Below are 18,438 nucleotides of genomic sequence, written 5' to 3'. Positions count from 1 at the left end.
CCAAAATACCCTTTAATGATTTATTTAATTATTTATTATTTCTTGAATTCTCATTGGTGCATTTAGACACACAATATTTGTTGGAAACATTTGAACCTATCTCTCTCTCTCTCTCTCTCTATATATATATATATATATATATATATATATATATATATATATATATATATCAGCTCATGTACAATAATATTAAGCTTATAGTTTACATGGTATACTTATTACACGGTATTACCTTATCTCTTAATGTTAATGTCCTCTACACACAACAGCCGCCATCAAACCAAATCTCATTCGTCTCTCTTTATCTCTTCACCCTCACGACGTCAGGTGTTCTTCCCTGACTCCGGCAACATCACACACGAGCAGCGCACCACCACCTGTCGCCACCAAAGATGCAACCGACGCCCTGGAAGTCCACCTTTTCTGTCACCGCTGCCTGCCACTTCTAGCTTTTGTCAAGACGAGTAGCCCTAACCCTATCCCGCCGCCACGATCAACCACCCTCTGGTCGTCTTCGCTACAACCTATCATTGGGTCACTGTCCACCTAAATGTTCCTCTATCTCAATTGTATTATCGACGCCCTGGAAGTCCACCTTTTCATTCAATTCTTTTTAGAAAATTTACGGATTCACAGTGTCATGTTTTTTTGGATTGTATGCAAAGAGTTGAAGTTCAATCAGGAGATATTGTGGTCAAACATGTCAATTTGAATCATAATTAGGTTTTCATATTAGAAAATCAAGTCTTGAAGTATGCTTTCTTTCTCAACAATCAGGAAATAGCAACCAGTATGTCGAATCTTTTCTTTATTCAGTCCCTGACCGATTCTTGAAGACGCTACCCATAATTTCTTAGGTAAATCTTCTTCTATTTGACTTTTCTGATTTGGGTTTGTTCGAAAGTTCAATTTTATCGATGCAAATCATTTCAATCTTGAAGTATGCTTTCTTTCTCAACAATTTAGAGTAAATTATTAGTTTAGGTCATTGTGGTTGACATTTTTCTGCATTTTTTTGTTCTTAGTTTTTGAAATTTGATATAGATGGTCAATGTAGTTGACAAAAACTTCATTTTTGGTATTTCTTCAATACCACATCTTAATACAAATCACCAACCATCTTTATAGTATTTCTTCATTTCCCTTGGGTTCCAGTCTACGTCGATAACCTGATATCAAGTAATTATTGGTTTTTTTGGCTTTCATGGTTTCTCTTGCTTTTGTTTATATGTACTAAAGTTGATATGTTCTTAAAAAGGTATTTATAAAATTGATTGGTTGATGCGATATCAAGTAGGAAAAGTATAGATGATTTTTTTATTGGTAGCTGATGATAATGACTTTTGTGAGGGAACTGATGACGATGAAAATACGTAAACAGTATGAGGTTTTGTTTCCCTTAATCGTATATTAATGAGGTAAAAAAGTCACTTGCTACTTTCCCTTATCTCCTGTGACTCTATCTGTACACCTCTATCAAAGTAGATGAAATTTGACTCTCGGTCTAAAGTTATGGGCTTTTTGCAAGACTACATACAACCAAAGGTAAAATATCCATTTGGGTATTTGGGCAACATATTTTGGGTCTGTGAAGCAACATGTGAACGGTTAAGGTAATGAGGATTCTAGTGTGTGTTTTTAGTTCCCCATTATTATACTCCTTTTGACATTTTACTTGTGTTTTAGTAATGATGAAGAGAGGTGGGTAGTCAATACTTGTGGATTTTAAAGTATATTCTAATTGGACCATTTATTTTGTGTGGAGCGGAATTTTGGGTAATCTTATCATGAAGCAATAACTAATATTGTACTGTACAAGATTTCTTCTTAAAGTGACCTGTGTTGCAAAGATATGACACGTTTTAAGACACTTACAGGCTTCTAGAACCTTGATGATTTGGGGATTGGACGCAGGATGAAATCAAGTAAGATTTTTTATATAAACCTTAGATCTTGATTTATGAATATTTGTGTTTTTTTTTCATGTTTTTTTATGCACTCTCCTCTTGAACGGTTTTATAAGATCACCAACATTGATAATGCCCTCAAATTGTTTGATGAAATGTCGCAGAGGCACCCTTTTCTTTTAGCATGTGCGTATGCAAAACTTAACACCACGTGATACAAAGTTTGATTTCAATTAGATATTATAGGAGACCAGTCAAGGGAAGAGGAAAACCCAAATGCTAGAGAAAGGAACAATCAGTTCTAAGTTAATATAAAATACAATTGTGAGTTAAACTGTAAGCAAGAGCATTGCTTGTTGGTTTAAGCATCAATAGAATCCAAGTGTCTTGGTGTATCAGTTTCTTTAATGGTCATTATTTTATCCAAAACTAGATTTTTAGTAACGGCTTTAATACCAAAAAGTTAAATTTGTACATCTCAAGTATTAATAATGTGGTTTTGCTTATAGAAATAAAAAAATCTCTTTTTCGACCTTGCTTGGGATTATTCAAGAACATTTGTAGTAGTGTTAATGAGTGCATTAAGATTTTTATAATTTTTATATTAAAAATTGAAATTCACTAAAAGTGTTTTCTTATTCCATTCATTAGAATTTAACGCTTTTTTTTAACATATGTCTTAGGCACTTAGTTGTATTCATTGCAACCATTTTTTTATGAGAAATTAAATATCCTCCTACCTTTTATTCATACAAATCCTCATACCCATTTAAATAATGGCATTGTCATATTACTATCCTAAAATATCTTTAAATTTAATTAAATGAACATTAAATGTTACACATGTCACCATTTAATTGGGTAGGATGATATGTAGGAACAAAAGATAGGAGTATATCTAATTTCTCTTTTTTTTTTTTTTATTCAGGTGAACTTATTGTGTTTCAAGAGTTTAGACGTATGAGTGAACAGTTAATTTCCATGTTTAAAAGTAAGGTTTTTCTAACATTGGATTACATTCTTCTTAATGTTTATGTGGGTCTTTTTTTATTTTTTGGGTGTACGAGGTATTTTTATTAGAATTTGATGTATTTGGCTCTAATTATAAATAAATAATCACTCATTTTTGGGATAGCCAACATATGTCCATCGTATTGGTAATTTGGAATTTGAATTTGAGGGTTTATACATAGGCAAATGTAATGTGATAATGAAACTGTATTAAGACTTTTCTTGAATTGTCCAATACAACTTATTTTAATTTGTATAAGTTTCATGCGTTGGTTTTTATAAATCGTTTTGTTGGATATATTTTAAAACCAAACTGTGATTTATTTTGATTTTAAAACAGCTTCTTTAGTCATTTATTATAAATGTCAAATTTAAAGGTAATATAATTAACATTTATTTTAATGTTAAATACTTAAATATATGTTATATATAAGTTTTACATATGAATTAAAAAAATAAAGATATTATATTGAATTATTGATAACTAAAAGTGTACGATTAAAATAACAACATAAATACTAGCATTTAATCCATAGAATTAGCATATTAAAATACTTATTCAATCTACACAAAAGCAACAAATACTTTGATTCAATTGCTAAATTGAAACTAATTTTTAAAAATATTTGTTTATACATTGCATCTTATTTAATAATATAACATGTTTCCAAAAACAAACTAATCACTATCAATGTCAAATATATGTTTAGGAAATTATGTCCCATCAATATTTGTAGGGTTTTAAATTTTAGTTTAATTTTTTTAGAACAAAGAAAATATTAATTATTTAATTAGTCACAACCAATTGTTGGTTCTTAAGCTTAATGAAAATCTATCTTTATTTGTAATCCAAATAGCAACATACTTTCACTTTAAACTCATCCTAGCAACATACCTATAATTTAAAATAAAAAACAGTAACTTATGTTCTTTAAAATATAACATGTTTCCGAATGAAAAGAATTTGTGCAACAAACTATTCTCATCTGTCGCTTAACGTGGGTAAACGGCCAATACATATATATATATATATATATATATATATATATATATATATATATATATATATAGGGTTAGGTTCATGTGAGACGGTCTAATTTTGTGAGACCATGAGACACATTTTTTTATTATTTTTTAGTTAATTCAAGTTCCGAAAATAATATTTAAAAAAAAAAGAATTTTTGGATTTTTCCATTTATTTTGCATTTTAAAATTATTTTTTAGAATATGTACAGTATAATATTCTATTAGAATATTTCACGTATTTTTCAAAAAAAATGGAATTTTTTTTATTTTATTTTTATTTTTTAGTTAACTCAAGTTCCGAAAATAATATTTAAAAAAATAATTTTTAGATTTTTCCATTTATTTTGCATTTTAAAATTATTTTTTAGAATATGTCAGTGTAATATTCTATTAGAATATTTCACGTATTTAAAAAAAAAAAAACGGGATTTTTTTTAATTTTTTTATTTTTTTAGTTAATTCAAGTCACGAAAATAATATTTAAAAAAGAATTTTTGGATTTTTCCATTTATTTTGCATTTTAAAATTATTTTTAGATTTGGTCTCAAGGTCTCACAAAATTAGAATGGTCTCAAATAAACCTGAAACAATATATATATATATATATATATATATATATATATATATATATATATATATATATATATATATATATATATATATATATATATATATATATATATATATATATATATATATATATATATATATATATATATCGTTAGGTTCATTTGAGACCACCTATATTTTGTGAGACCGTGAGACGCATTTTTTTATTTTTTCTATTATTTTTAGTTAATTCAAGTTCCGAAAATAATATTTAAAAAATGAATTTTTGGATTTTTCCATTTATTTTGCATTTTAAAATTATTTTTTAGAATATGTACAGTACAATATTCTATTAGAATATTTCACGTATTTTTCAAAAAAAAATGGAATTTTTTTTTAATTTTTTTTTAGTTACTTCAAGTTCCGAAAATAATATTTAAAATTTTTTTTTTAGATTTTTCCATTTATTCTGCATTTTAAAATTAATTTTTAGAATATGTCAGTGTAATATTTTATTAGAATATTTCACGTATTTTTCAAAAAAAAAAACGGAATTTTTTTTATTTTTATTTTTATTTTTTATTTTGTTTTAGTTAATTCAAGTTTCGAAAATAATATTTAAAAAAAAGAATTTTTGAATTTTTCCATTTATTTTAAATTTTAAAATTATTTTTAGATTTGGTCTCACAGTCTTAAAAAATTAGAATGGTTTCAAATGAACCTGAACCTATATATATATATATATATATATATATATATATATATATATATATATATATATATATATATATATATATATATATATATATATATATATATATATATATATATATATATATATATATATATATATATATATATATATATATATATATATATATATATATATATATATATATATCTGTTAGGAAATTAAGATATTATAGTTTTCGTTTATTTTTTATATTTATTTCATATATATTCCGCGAAAGGCCGCAAACATACCCTCGTTAGTCGTTACCTACAAATATGATATGAACGTTAGGGTCACCATAAACCCCAGGGCATTCAACTAGAACGCTTATAAACCCTAGCTTTCCCCCCAAATTTCCAACTTTATATACCCCAGAAACATCCCTGAGGAAAACGCATTCCATGGATAAGATCGAAAAGGCTCCGAAGGAGGTAAATCTATGTATTAATATGTAATTTATAACAATATTTGCTTCTCATATAGTCCTAACGCGCAGTTTATTCACCTCTTAATATGAAAATGGAGCGAGCATGCTATTCCTTTTCACAATGTAAATTCAAATTCGTTCTACCAGAGAAAGTTAAAGTAAGAATCGGATGTTCATCACGCTTCCTTATATCTAAACTGTTAGGTTCTGATCGACCTTGTAAAGTTGGCACAAAAGCGTGGAATGAAAGGCAGTAATGGAGTCTGGAAGGACTTTTTGACTGTTTATGCCAAGAAAGTTGGTGTCAGCTTGAGTGATCCTGCAAGAAGGTCTCCTGAAGCATTGATTGCTTTCTTGTATACATTCAGCGATGCTGATGATTTGAAGGTTAGTGGTTTCACTTTTCAATTTCATATTTTCTATATGTAACCAAATGCAATGGAGATTGTAATGATAATAAAGGATTTTTTTCCCTAGTTTTTTGATAAAGTAGTGGAAAAGCATGCCAGCATTGAGCGTATCCTGAATAAAACAGATAAATTGTCCCTTGAACAGGTTTGTTATGATTTTTCTCCATTGTTTTTTATATGAAATGCTTATGTCTAATAAGATGAAATTGAGAAATAAGGATATGTAGTATTATATATTACATATTACCTCAAAAGCAACATTATACATTGCTTAAATTTTATCCCCTTTTGCCAAATGCAGGAGCTTGTTTACAAGACTATTGATCATCCACACTACGTGCAAAGTTATTCATTTCCATCATATGAGGAGGTTCATTGACATTTATACCCTCATATGAAACAAAAAAAATAACCCCGTTTATAAATTTCAAATCTTTTGACTATTGGTGCAGGGTTGGGTGGTTACAAAGGAGAGAAAAGAGGTGAAGGAAAGTGAAAATAATGCAACGGTTGCAATTGATTGTGAGATGGTGTTATGTGAAGATGGAAGTGATGCTTTGGTTAGGGTTTGTGTTGTGGATCGTGATTTAAAGGTAAACAAAAAAGTCAATGATGGTAACTAAATTTGAAAAAAAAAAGTCAACTATAATTTTTGTTGACTTTTTGTAGGTCAAACTTGATGAACTTGTTAAGCCTGAAAAAGAAGTTGCTGATTATAGAACTAATATAACTGGAGTTTCTGCCAAAGATTTGGAACAAGTTACTTGTTCATTACAAGATGTACAGGTGCGCGACTTTCTCAAGGGTAAAATTGTAAAATCAGAGACTATATGGTAATTTACTGTTTTGTCCCTGACTTCGATGTGTTTTTCAATAGGATTCCATGGAGAAGTTGCTATCAAGAGGAACAATTTTGATTGGGCATAGTTTAAATATTGATCTACAAGGTATTAATAATAATAACAATAATAATAATATGAGTGTTTCTTTTTGACTTAATTGAGAAAGTTGGACATTTTACGAATTTGCCCTTGTTTAACTTTTTTATGCAGCATTGAAGATAGATCACACAAGAGTAATTGACACCTCTCTTGTATTCAAATATGGTAGTGGCTCCAATTTCAGGAGACCATCTTTGAATGATTTGTGTAAGGCAAGTCTTGAAAAAGACATAAATACCCTTATTCTTTTCACAACACATGACATGACACAATGACATAACAGATTGTACTGTGTTTCACTGAGACAAAATTGTAATCTTTTGTCCCACCCAAAAAAGGTGGAACAAGGACTTGCATGTGCAAAAGACATAAATGCCCTTCCATTTAATTTTATTTTTATTTCCATATTTTGCAGTCAGTTTTGGGATATGAAGTTAGAAAGGAAGGAGCATTTCATGATTGTTTGGAGGATGCACGTGCAGCAATGAAACTTGTACTTGCCAAAATAGAAGTGGGGTTGATGAAAGTGAAACTTGCTTCCTATATTTATTTATTTATTTCCGAAAATACCCTTTGATTTGATTGATTCATCTATTTGCAATATATTCAGGTGGTTGAAACAGATGCAATGAAGTTACTTTGTCACTGCATACCAATCGCTATACCTGAAGAAAAATTACTTGAAATTATTCCTGGAGATTTCACAATTGAAGTAAAGATTTGATAAATTAAAATAAATAACTATTAATTTAAATATAGGGCTAAATTACAAGAATTTGGTTGCAGGAAAATAAGAAAGGTAAAGGAAAGAGATATTCGGTTTTTATAGTTTTCAAGAATAAAGAGGAGGCTGATGAGGTGTACAAGGGTCTTAAGGGTGATGAAATTAAATTAAGTATGTTTTAAAACATAAATAGTATCACATAATAATTATTTTTATAATTTTTAATTAAATATAATAAACAACTTACTTTTGTGAAACCGTTGTTATCAGGATTCATTGGGGCGTCCACAAAAGTTAATTTTATTTAACCTGGATTCAGGTCTAGCTGGCAGTTTGTATGTCTGAAACATGGTCTAAGTTGGCATTGATGTCCAGGTGGCATCGAATATGAGGTGCCAGCTCAGCATAACAAACAGTTGTATGTGAACAATTAGGTATTTGATTCCCACAAAAGGTGATTGTTGTTGAATATTGGAATTTTGTTTAGATTTTGATTTTATGGGTACTGTTTAGTGGTTTGTTTATTAAGTTTATTTTATTTTATTTTAGATATGAGGATATTGGGAATTATATGAAGCTAGTGAACTATAAATACAAACTATCTATTACATTTTTCACACACTAACCACCTTCAATTTATAAAACTTGCATTCGAAAAATGAATCCAAACAACCATTAATTTACCGCTCGTAGCAAATCGCATGCAAATGTTAATGGATCTCTCTTCAATCTCTCTCTGACCCTAACAATTTTACATGATGCAACCTCTTAGCACAACCACATTTCAAAATTTTCCCCCGCTCCCCAAATAAGTTCATTTACTGGAAATCCAACTTGTCAGGGAAACTCAACCCGATCCCAAACCGGTAGCCGAGCTCAATCCCGAAATTGTCGTGAAACCCAACCTGAATCATCTAACCCCAAAAAATGCGGAAAAGCAAAAGCAATGGTTCGAAAAGAGAAGATGACGCCTCAACAATGGCAACCTGGTTTTAGCGCAATCATGGGTCAATATTTCGGAGGATTTCAAAAAAGACAATGTGCAAAAAGATGATCATTTTTGGTCATGCATATGGCAGCGTTTTCTTAAGGTCATGAATCGTGGAGAGTATCACATTAAAGATCAGTGTACTAGCAAGTTTCGCGAGAGGAACAAATTTGTCACTATATTTAATGGCATTTACAACAATTTGTTAACGCAACGGAAAACGAGGAAGACGATGAACGAATTTTAGAGACGACCCTTAAAATTTATCTTTTTGATAATAATAAGACTTCGTTCAAGTTTCTTGATGTTTTGAGGTTTTTATCCAATTCCCCGAAATGGATAAAAGAGAAGAAGGTGGTTCGAAAAGAACTAAAGTTTCTGAGACGTCTTACACTACTTCATCGGATACGTATTTTGGGGTTGATTTGAACGAAGTGGATGAGCTTGATCATGAAGAAGTAGTTTGATCGAAGGGTAGAGATAGGGCAAAAAAGGAGGATCATCGTTGAATAAATTGGGATCGGGAAGAGGATATGAGGTACATAAAGTTGCTACTAATTTGAAATTTTATAATTTGAATTTTCAAAGTCGTTTGAGTTTTGAAAAGCAGCAGTTGGAGGAGAAAAAAAGATCAAGAGTGGAAAATCATCGAACTTGAGAGGAGAAGCAAAGAAGTCGGGATTCGAAATTTTTAACAAAACATTTCGATCACCTCATCGAAGACGAGCTCGATATGGTTTTAAGGGCTAGAATGAATATCATGAAAAAATATTACAAGTAGTGTTTTTATTTAAAATTTGTCATTTTAAGCAATTAATTGTTTTTATTAAATTAATGAAGTGTTTTTATTAAATTACATTTTATTCAATTAAAAAAAAAATAATAAAAAAACAAAAGTGTGATATGACACCCATCGGTTTTATGGGGTGAGGCAAAAAATGACGTGACAATGCAAAAGTGTGGTAAATTTGGTATGACACATACAGGCCTGAGCTTACACATGACTCTTGTTGCGTTGTGAATTGTTGTGAAACACATACGAGGTTATTGGAGATTTGAGTTTTGGTGTTTGGATGTTTGTTTTGAAGAGGGTCACTCTTGAGGATTCAAATGTCCATGACTAGCCGGAACAAAAAGCCCCATAAGCCCTAACGTGTAACGAATTATTTCAATCCAAAGATGATGCCCAAAATTTGATTTATACAACCCAAAATGAAATCAGATTAATATACATAACAAAAAAGGACGAATTAAACTTAAAATTGTAAAACGTTAACTATTTGATGCCAAATTTGTGACTAACCTTCTTTGATATTTTCTAAAGAAGCTAAGAGTGCCTTTCTCCTTGTCTTCTGCAATCATTGCATACGACAAATCTCAAAAATCATTCAAATTTTCAACAGAAAATTTAAAGAAAAAATGGGAGAAACTCAAAAAATGTGTATGTGTGCTTTGTGGGGTGTAATTTGATGGGTTTATTAATGGAGAAAAATATGTTTCTAACTCCAACTGCCTTGGAAGTGATGAGCTCACATTTGCTCTTGTTCCTTCAAACTCTATCCGCCTACATGCCATTAAACTTGTATATCAAAAGAAAACAAACATAATTTAATGTGTAAGACTTAAGAAATATAACTTTTTGTATATATGATTACTTTTGAGTCATACAAAATTTATTATTTTGTTTTATGGGTCTTAATCTATAATCTATTTCAACAATCAAAATTTATGATTTCTGATACATAATCTGATAACAGTGATAACCGAACATTCACCCATTTAGTTTCTGTGTTTCTGATAACAATCATAACATAATCTGAATATATGATAAGTGGAACAATTGGACAAAAGAAAATTAGAAAACTCTAATTAACCTTGACCAAGAGAACAATATGAAGTTGACTGACTGAACGTTGTTGCCTTCTTTGTGTGGAGTCGTGGATTAGAATTGGGCCTGATACAATTTTGTGATACCTGACCTTGAGTAATGTATATACTAAAAAAAATTGGGCCCTTAAAAAGTGGGCATCATACACATGCCCATCTTGCCTCCTTCATCACTCATGACCATGGTTTTAAAGGTGATTATGTGATAAAATGGGTTATTGAGATGGATTTTGCATGCACTTTTACTGTTTAAGATTGTAATGATCGGTTGTTTTTTAGTTTTCATAAATTATGATTCTTAAAGAATCTATATATTTATATTTATATATTTATATCTATATAGTGTTAAGTTTTCAAAATCTACATACTAATATCTATATAGTGTTAACTTTATTTGAAAATGATAACTTATAAGTATTATAAAGAATGTAAGAATGAATATGGAACGTTAGATTAAAATCATCAAATGGTCTTTATTATAGGCATAAGGGTAACTATACTCCAAACAAGTATATAGTTTGTTATATAAATTTTAACCATTTGGTTCTTAAAATGAGACTTGTCATTTCTTTCATAGACTCGTCGAAATTAACCAATCATTTTGTATTTTGGTCTTTAATTTATCTTTTTTTTGGTAAAAAAAATTATGAAAAAAACAAAGTTCTTAAAAGTTAATTTTGTAAAAACAAAGTTCTTAAGGTTGTGATTGGCGCGCCACAACTAGCTGATAAGCTAGCTTATTTTTCGAACTTTTGTATGTTGTCGTGTTTGGTAAGCCAAAAAGTAGCTGATAAGCTAGCTTTTTGAAATGCTACTTAGACTAGCTTTTTAGGAGCTTTTTTAAAAATTTTCAAATATACCCCTTAATTAATTATAGAAACACATATTCTTACATGTCCTTTTATGTAATTTTAAATATTTCCGTTAGCTTTTCAGCTAGTTTTACCAAATGTTATAATTTATCAGCTAGCTTTTCAACTATCAGCTAGCTTTTTATTTAACAGCTAGCTTTTCAGCCATCAGCTAGCTTTTCAGCTAACAGCTAGCTTTTCAGCTAGTCCGCCAAACATAGCCTAAAAGTTAACTTTTTACAAAATTAGCATAGTCATGAAATTTTAAAAAATATATTTTTAAAATTTTTTATTTTTATAGAAAAAGATTTTCTCCAAATAAAATGAAAAGTTAAAGGCTTCTTTTATTCACTACATTAGTAAGAGAAAATGTTATAATTCAATATTTTTATGATCCATAATTTGTTATAATTCAAAAAATATTATATGATTCAAAAATATATGGTTCAAAATATTACGGGATTTATTCATCTTATGTGTTGGAAGTTAGACATCTAAGACGCTTTATCAAAAGTTGAACATTAAGGGGGTGTTTGGCTTAGTTTTTCACAGCCAAAAGTCCTTTTTGGAAAAGAAAAAAAAGCAAAAGATGTTTGACAAAACTAGTTTTAAAAGCTACTTTTGGAGTTTTGATACAAGGAAAATGAACTTTTTGGAAAAGTCAGGAAAACCTGACTTTTTGTAACTTTTCCAAAAATGACTTTTGGAGTGTGAAAAGCTAAACCAAACACCCCCTAAATGAGATTGATTGCAATTTGTATCTCATGTTCAACATGATGCCTGTAGCAAATGGATAACCGATAACTTACCTTGTATATCAATTGTCGCTTTGAGCTTTTGGGGAATTGGATGTTGATAGAATAGCAATTCATCATGTGTTATTTGGAGCAGTGAACTGTTACTAGACTTTCATCACTGCCTATATCAATATATGATGAGTCTTGTGTAAGTGTGAGATTGAAAGATCTTTGTGCTCAAGAATCATTATAGAATGATATTACTACTAACATATGATCGTAAAGAGTCACACTAACAACAACTTGATGCAAATAGATTATTTATAATAATTTTAATCTAAGGGACATGTTTTAGAAAGATGTCATTAAAATACTATAAATAGGTATGACTTGTCTTAAAAAGTTAAAACCTAATGGTTAATGTTTTGGCTTTATGAAGGTTTTCAAACCTTCTCAGTTCTCTAGTTGAAAATTGTATACATGATTGCTTTTTCTCATCTTCTCTATAGCAAAAGATGGTAGAAAGAATACTTGCAAACTCTCTTTGAGACATAGCTTGGATAACTGTCTTAAAGCTTAAGAGTAAGAAAACTAGCATCTTATCAAGTTAGCATATTGTTGGTGCTCTACTAAATAGTAGTTTTAGGCTCCGTTTGATAGTTGTTGTTTAAGAAAGTGATGTATGGAAAAGTGTTGTGTGGGAAAGTTTATTGATTGGGAAAGAAACCATGTTGTTTTATTGTACATATGACTGACTCTGCTGAATAATGAAAAATGACTAATTTACCCTATTGTTCTCATTGAAAATTTATGTATGAAATGGTCCTCATAAATCCTATGCTTGAAGAAAAGAAATAAAAATGTGAGTTTTGGGGAACAATTGTCTTTCCGGCCCATTTAGCCAGAAAGATATGGTTTTGAGGCTTTATGGGAAAGACATATCTTACTGGGAAAGACTTTTTTTGTGCAAATAAAACAATCTTTCCAACCCATTCAACCAAAATGATCTGTTTAGACCTGGAAAGATGTTTATCAAACGAGGCATTACTCTACATTCTTTATCAACTTTAAGCCTCCCCTTAAGGACTCAAAGAACCACAAAGGTTGTTAATATTTTTACCTCTTTAGTTGTGTTTTCTTTCTGATCTTTGCAAGATGTACCTTTGGTGGGAATAATAAAACTATTTATTTTATTCAAATCATAATATGTCTCCATTGATATCTTTGAGTTTTGGAAACTAATTTTTAATAAAACCCAACAGTGTTGTAATTTAGTGTGAAGAAGAGGGTGAGTTGGAAAGAGCCCTATACCGATGGCGTTGAGGGTACTCCGAATAGCTTAACGAGTATCTGATTCTTAAATCTTTGTATGTAAAATGAGCATATCGATGCCAACACTTTACTACTCTGATATATTTTTTTGGCCTTCCTTTTGCATATTAAGAAGACACCTCATATTCTTTTTGGCCTTCCTCGTGCATATTAAGAAGACACCTCATAAATCACACCAATCAAAACGACAATTACAAATATATTTGTTTTTAAAAAAATGGAAAATCTTTAGAAAGTCTCATTATTTTAGAAAAATTAATGATTAAGTCACAAATTATTATTTTTGAATACTTTCTAAGAAACCGACAAATTTCTTCGCTTTTAGTCATTTTTGACTTATTCAACAGGTTATGAGACTAAATCGTTAATTTTTTTCAAAATAATGTGATTTTTCTATACATTTCTTCAAAAAATATATATAATATATAAACATATTTTTATGTATTTTATATATGTTTTTACGTATTTATGTATTTTTTTAAGTTTTTTATATAGTTTTTTTTTTATGTTTTTATGTATTTTAAATGTATAAGTGTGTTTTTGTGTATTTATATGAATTTTTAAGTATTCTTACGGTCTTTTATATATTTTGGTATATTTTATCACATATTTATGTATTTTTATGTTTTTTACATATTTATATGTATTTTCTAACTTTTTTAAGTTTTTATATAGTTTCTTTACGTTTTTTATGTGTATATAATGTATAAACATATATTATATGTATTTATATGAATTATTAAGTATTTTTATATATTTTTATGTATTTGTATATTTTCTCACATATTTATGTATATTTACGTATTTTTAAGTAGTTTTATGTTTTTTACGCATTTATATGTATTTGCAAAGTACTTTTTAGTATATTTATGTATTTTTTTACTTCAAGTTTCATTGTAGGCTAATTGTTAGACCTTGTAAATGAAGAAACAACACTAGAGTACTTTAAATTAAACATTTTTTTTAAAGATGATCATTAGCAATCAACGTCTTTTTTGTAATTAATTTCTTCCATTTTTTCTTGAATTCAGTTTGTAGATTAACAAAGTTTACGAATATCTCTACCAACGACAAAGATATTCATAAAATTTGTTCATCTACAAACTGAATTCAAGAAAAAAGGGAATAAATTACCAGGAAAAATGATGTTAATTGCTAAGAATCGTTTTTGAAAAATGTTTGTTTTGAAGTACTTTAGTCCTGTTTTTCATTTAGAATGTCTATTAGTTATCTTACAATGAAACTCGAAGTAAAACTACATAAATACGTAAAACAGTTGTAGCACCCGTTTTCATGGATGAATCAATTTATGGTTTCAAGGAGTCAAAAGGTTGATTTTGCAGGAAAATGAGCCTCATGACGTGAGACATAGAGGCTCACAGCGTGAGGTGGGCTAAGATGACAAAGTTTGTGCGGGACTGGTCTCACGACGTGAGACATAGAGGCTCACGACATGAGAACTGAAGCAGCCCAAGCCCATGATCTTTTAGGGTTTCCTTCGTTATTAAGCACCTCTAAACTCATTTTAGGGTTTCTTATCAGCATACCCTCTTTCACCTCAAAAAACCCTAGCTTTCATCCCTTGCTTGATTCATGGCCATTTTGGAGCCTTTCTTGATTTGAAAAATAAGAGAAAAAGAAGAAGAAGGAAATCTTTTGTAATGGCTTGCAAGGAATCATCATCATCATCACTTTACATTGTTTGTAGACCTTTGTAAGTGTCAAATCTTCCTCTTTTATTGATTTTGAGGCTAGATCTAAGTTTTGTCCCACTTTCCTTCTTGGTTGAGCAAGTTTGAATGAATGGAAACCATGAAGTTGGCAACTTTACGGGTTATAAGGGTCTTAAGAGTATTAAGGAGTTCAGATCTAGATAATGATTGAGTTTTGGAACCTTGCATGAAAGTTGGATGTCTTTTTCTTCAACTTTTGACCCAAATAAGATCTAAACATGTATTGGACATATGTGTCTTAAAAGCATCAACTTTCCAGTCAATTATGGAGTTATAAGACCTTCTAGAAAATTAGAGTTCAAGGCTTAATGGATTAAGGACTTAAAAGTTGGACTTTTTGCTTTAGATTGTTCTCACAACGTGACACATGGGGGTCTCACGATGTGAGAAGTGGTCGATCCCATTCTGATGAGCGTCTAGAGGCTCACGACGTGAGGAAAGGTTGCCCACGTCATGAGGTCGGTTCAGGTGATTTTCCTTGACTGAGTTGGCTAGGATGTGTAACATCCTAAAATTCAGGTAAGCTATTTGACCCTTCCATTTTGTCATGTTGTCAAGATTGGTCCCTTGTGAGAGTTCTTGTGCACTATTTCAAGGATTCTAAGGCTCATTTCTCAGCCTCCATATCAGAGAGTGAAACCCTAAGAGAGAGCCTTCCATCGTCCTTAGCTTGAGTGTGTGTGTTTTGGAGCTAAAAGTGTCTTGGTGTGTTAGTGAAGAAGAAGGAGAAGAGCTTGTGGAGGCTAGGGCTTGAAGTGCAAGTTTGGATCTGAGATCTACAGTGAAAGGAGCTTCATCTAGAGGTATAAAGTTCAAAACTTTCCTCTTTATTTGGTTAGATGATTGCATGGACCATTTCTAGGGTTAAAAGTCCCAAAGGTGGAGATTTATGAGTGTAATGTCCTCCATGGACCTAGATCTGTCCCATTTCAGTGATATTTGTGTTATAGATCCATAAAGTTTCCATCTTGGTCGTTGTTATGAGGTCATGCTTGAGTTATGAGCTTTCTAGAGTTGGGAAATGAAATGTTATGGGAGTTAGTGACTTGTCCAGCCATGCAAAGGCTTAAAGTCACCAACTTTATGGATTAAAAGACTTATAAATGGTCAGATCTAGAAGTTGGACGTGGGTCTTAACTGTTTAAGACCTCAAGAGCTTAGAGCCTGAAACTGGGATTTACGCGGGGCGTAATCCCAGTACGCGCGGCGTAAGGGGTCGTGCACCCTGTTTCTGTGAGGACGTCGGGTACGCCCAACGTACATGTTTGGTACGCGCAGCGTAACCCGGAGAGTTGACTTTTGTTGACTTTTAGGGTTTGGTCAACTTTAGGGTCTTTGAGCCATGAGAGGGGTAAAATGGTCTTTTACCCTTCTGAGAGTACTAAGAGAAGGAATAGTCTAGCCTTGAGAGATGTATTGATTTAGAGTGTTTATTTCATATGATTAGGCGGAGGCTAGACCCGATTTTAAAGAGTTCGAGATTTACCGAGTTACCCGAGGTGAGTCTTCTTACTATACTTTACCTAGAGTGGTAATTAGAGTTATGTGACAGGGTATTTTGTATGCTTTTTCATGATGTGATTTCTATGTGATTTATGTTATGTATGTTACCGAGTTTTCAGAGTTAGGACCGGAAGGTCCACAGAGTTAGGGCTAGAGGGCCCACAGAGTTATGGGACTGGAGGGTCCCACTGAGACATATTGACCAGAGGGTCAAATAGAGTTATAGCCTCGAGTGACTAATATGTGTTGTGTGTGGTATTTTGGGGAACTCGCTAAGCATTTATGCTTACAGTGTTGTGTTATGTGTTTCAGGTACCAATGAGGATCACAGGAAGGCGCCGACTTGATCAGTACACACATGAGGAGCTTTTACATTTTATGATCTTGGGATGTGATGTTATGAACTGATTATGTGATACAATGATATTTTTATAACAATTATTAATGAAAGTGTGTTTTTAAAACGTGAAAAATTATTTGAAAATTTGGGTGTTACAGGATGAGTCGAGATGAGTTGGAATCGGACCGAGTGATCTCTCATGATGTGACAAGGGTTGGTCATGACGTGAGGATGGATAGTTGACATTGAGTTGTTGAATTTGACTTTGACCCTTGACTTTTGGATTGGGTTGATTTTGGTAAACTCCTACTTTTAAAAAGTAGACTTTGGGTTTGCCTTATGTGGATTGATAAGAGGTGTCGAGCTTTGGTAGGAGAGCAATTAGTTGTGGTCGGCTTTACGATTCAGGTGAATCTCCTCACTGTACCTGTGGGTCGAAAGAACCAATGTCGGCCCACTAGGATTTGTTATGCTAAGTGTCTTTGTGACTCTTGCATGGTATGTTGGGCTAGGCTCATTGTATGACAGGCTAGGCCCAATGTATGACGGGCTGGGTCCATTTGTATGTTAGGCTGGGAGCATGGAACAGGAAGGGCTAGGCCCATTATGTAGGGTGCTAGTTGTGGTCGGCTTTACGATTCAGGTGAATCTCCTCACTGTACTTGTGGGTCGAAAGCACCAATGTCGGCCCACTAGGATTTGTTATGCTAAGTGTCTTTGTGACTCTTGCATGGTATGTTGGGCTAGGCTCATTGTATGACAGGCTAGGCCCAATGTATGACGGGCTGGGTCCATTTGTATGTTGGGCTGGGAGCATGGAACAGGAAGGGCTAGGCCCATTATGTAGGGTGCTAGTTGTCTCTATGACTCTTGCATTTGTATGTTGGGTTGGGTCCGTTGGCTTGGAAGGGCTAGGGCCCATTATGGTGAGTTTGGCCCAATGTGAGGGTTAGGACCAATGATATGTATGGTATGTGTTATTTTGGGGAACTCACTAAGATTTGTGCTTACGGTTTTGTGGTTATGGATTCAGGCAAGGTTCTAAATGGCGTGAGGCGTGGCGTGGCGGCAAGGTCAAGTCTCAAGCTTAACGAGCCATGACATTTTTCAAGGCATGATGTAAGGCGGCGATTTTGTATTAATTTATAATTATATTACCACATAAATATAAATTTATATTAAATATAACTACTTTTTAGAAGTGTTATAACAATAAATAATAACAAAAAGTTAACAAAAAACACGATACTTGTATCACCGATTAGAAAAGACAAAAAAAATAGGAAAAAAATGTATCTCAAACGAAAAAACACGCGCCATAACACGCCATAACGCACCA

General features: G+C 31.5%; 1 protein-coding gene across 9 annotated transcripts; it reads left to right on the top strand.

Annotated features, from left to right (window-relative positions):
• The first annotated feature begins 5,496 nt into the window (after positions 1-5,496).
• On the top strand, positions 5,497-8,233 carry LOC111911620 (small RNA degrading nuclease 1). 9 transcript variants are annotated; one of them, XM_042900292.2, is made up of 13 exons: positions 5,522-5,657; positions 5,723-5,776; positions 5,858-6,040; positions 6,131-6,208; positions 6,365-6,433; positions 6,516-6,656; positions 6,733-6,849; positions 6,941-7,010; positions 7,116-7,216; positions 7,420-7,530; positions 7,615-7,716; positions 7,791-7,899; positions 7,999-8,233. In XM_042900292.2, the coding sequence occupies exons 3-13, from the start codon at positions 5,897-5,899 to the stop codon at positions 8,034-8,036; spliced, it is 1,080 nt and encodes a 359-aa protein (XP_042756226.1). In that variant the 5' UTR covers positions 5,522-5,657; positions 5,723-5,776; positions 5,858-5,896; the 3' UTR covers positions 8,037-8,233. The 9 variants fall into 9 exon arrangements, with proteins under 9 accessions (XP_042756223.1, XP_023763142.1, XP_052625361.1 ...); XM_023907376.3 differs by having other exon boundaries at positions 5,535-5,657; positions 5,710-5,776; XM_042900289.2 differs by lacking the exon at positions 5,723-5,776 and having other exon boundaries at positions 5,497-5,657; positions 7,420-7,515.
• Positions 8,234-18,438: the final 10,205 nt, after the last annotated feature.

Source organism: Lactuca sativa, chromosome 3, assembly GCF_002870075.4.
Source record: "Lactuca sativa cultivar Salinas chromosome 3, Lsat_Salinas_v11, whole genome shotgun sequence".
In the NCBI taxonomy this organism is placed as follows: Eukaryota; Viridiplantae; Streptophyta; class Magnoliopsida; order Asterales; family Asteraceae; genus Lactuca; species Lactuca sativa.
Note: the sequence above shows the minus strand (reverse complement) of the source record. Positions and strands in the feature narration are given on the sequence as shown.

Excerpts from the sequence above, each read along its gene's own strand:
- LOC111911620 (XM_023907374.3), top strand. The coding sequence starts at position 5,628 with ATGGATAAGATCGAAAAGGCTCCGAAGGAG. Across the intron at positions 6,209-6,364 it reads ATAAATTGTCCCTTGAACAG|GAGCTTGTTTACAAGACTAT; the intron begins GTTTGTTATGAT and ends TGCCAAATGCAG. Across the intron at positions 6,850-6,940 it reads GTTCATTACAAGATGTACAG|GATTCCATGGAGAAGTTGCT; the intron begins GTGCGCGACTTT and ends GTTTTTCAATAG.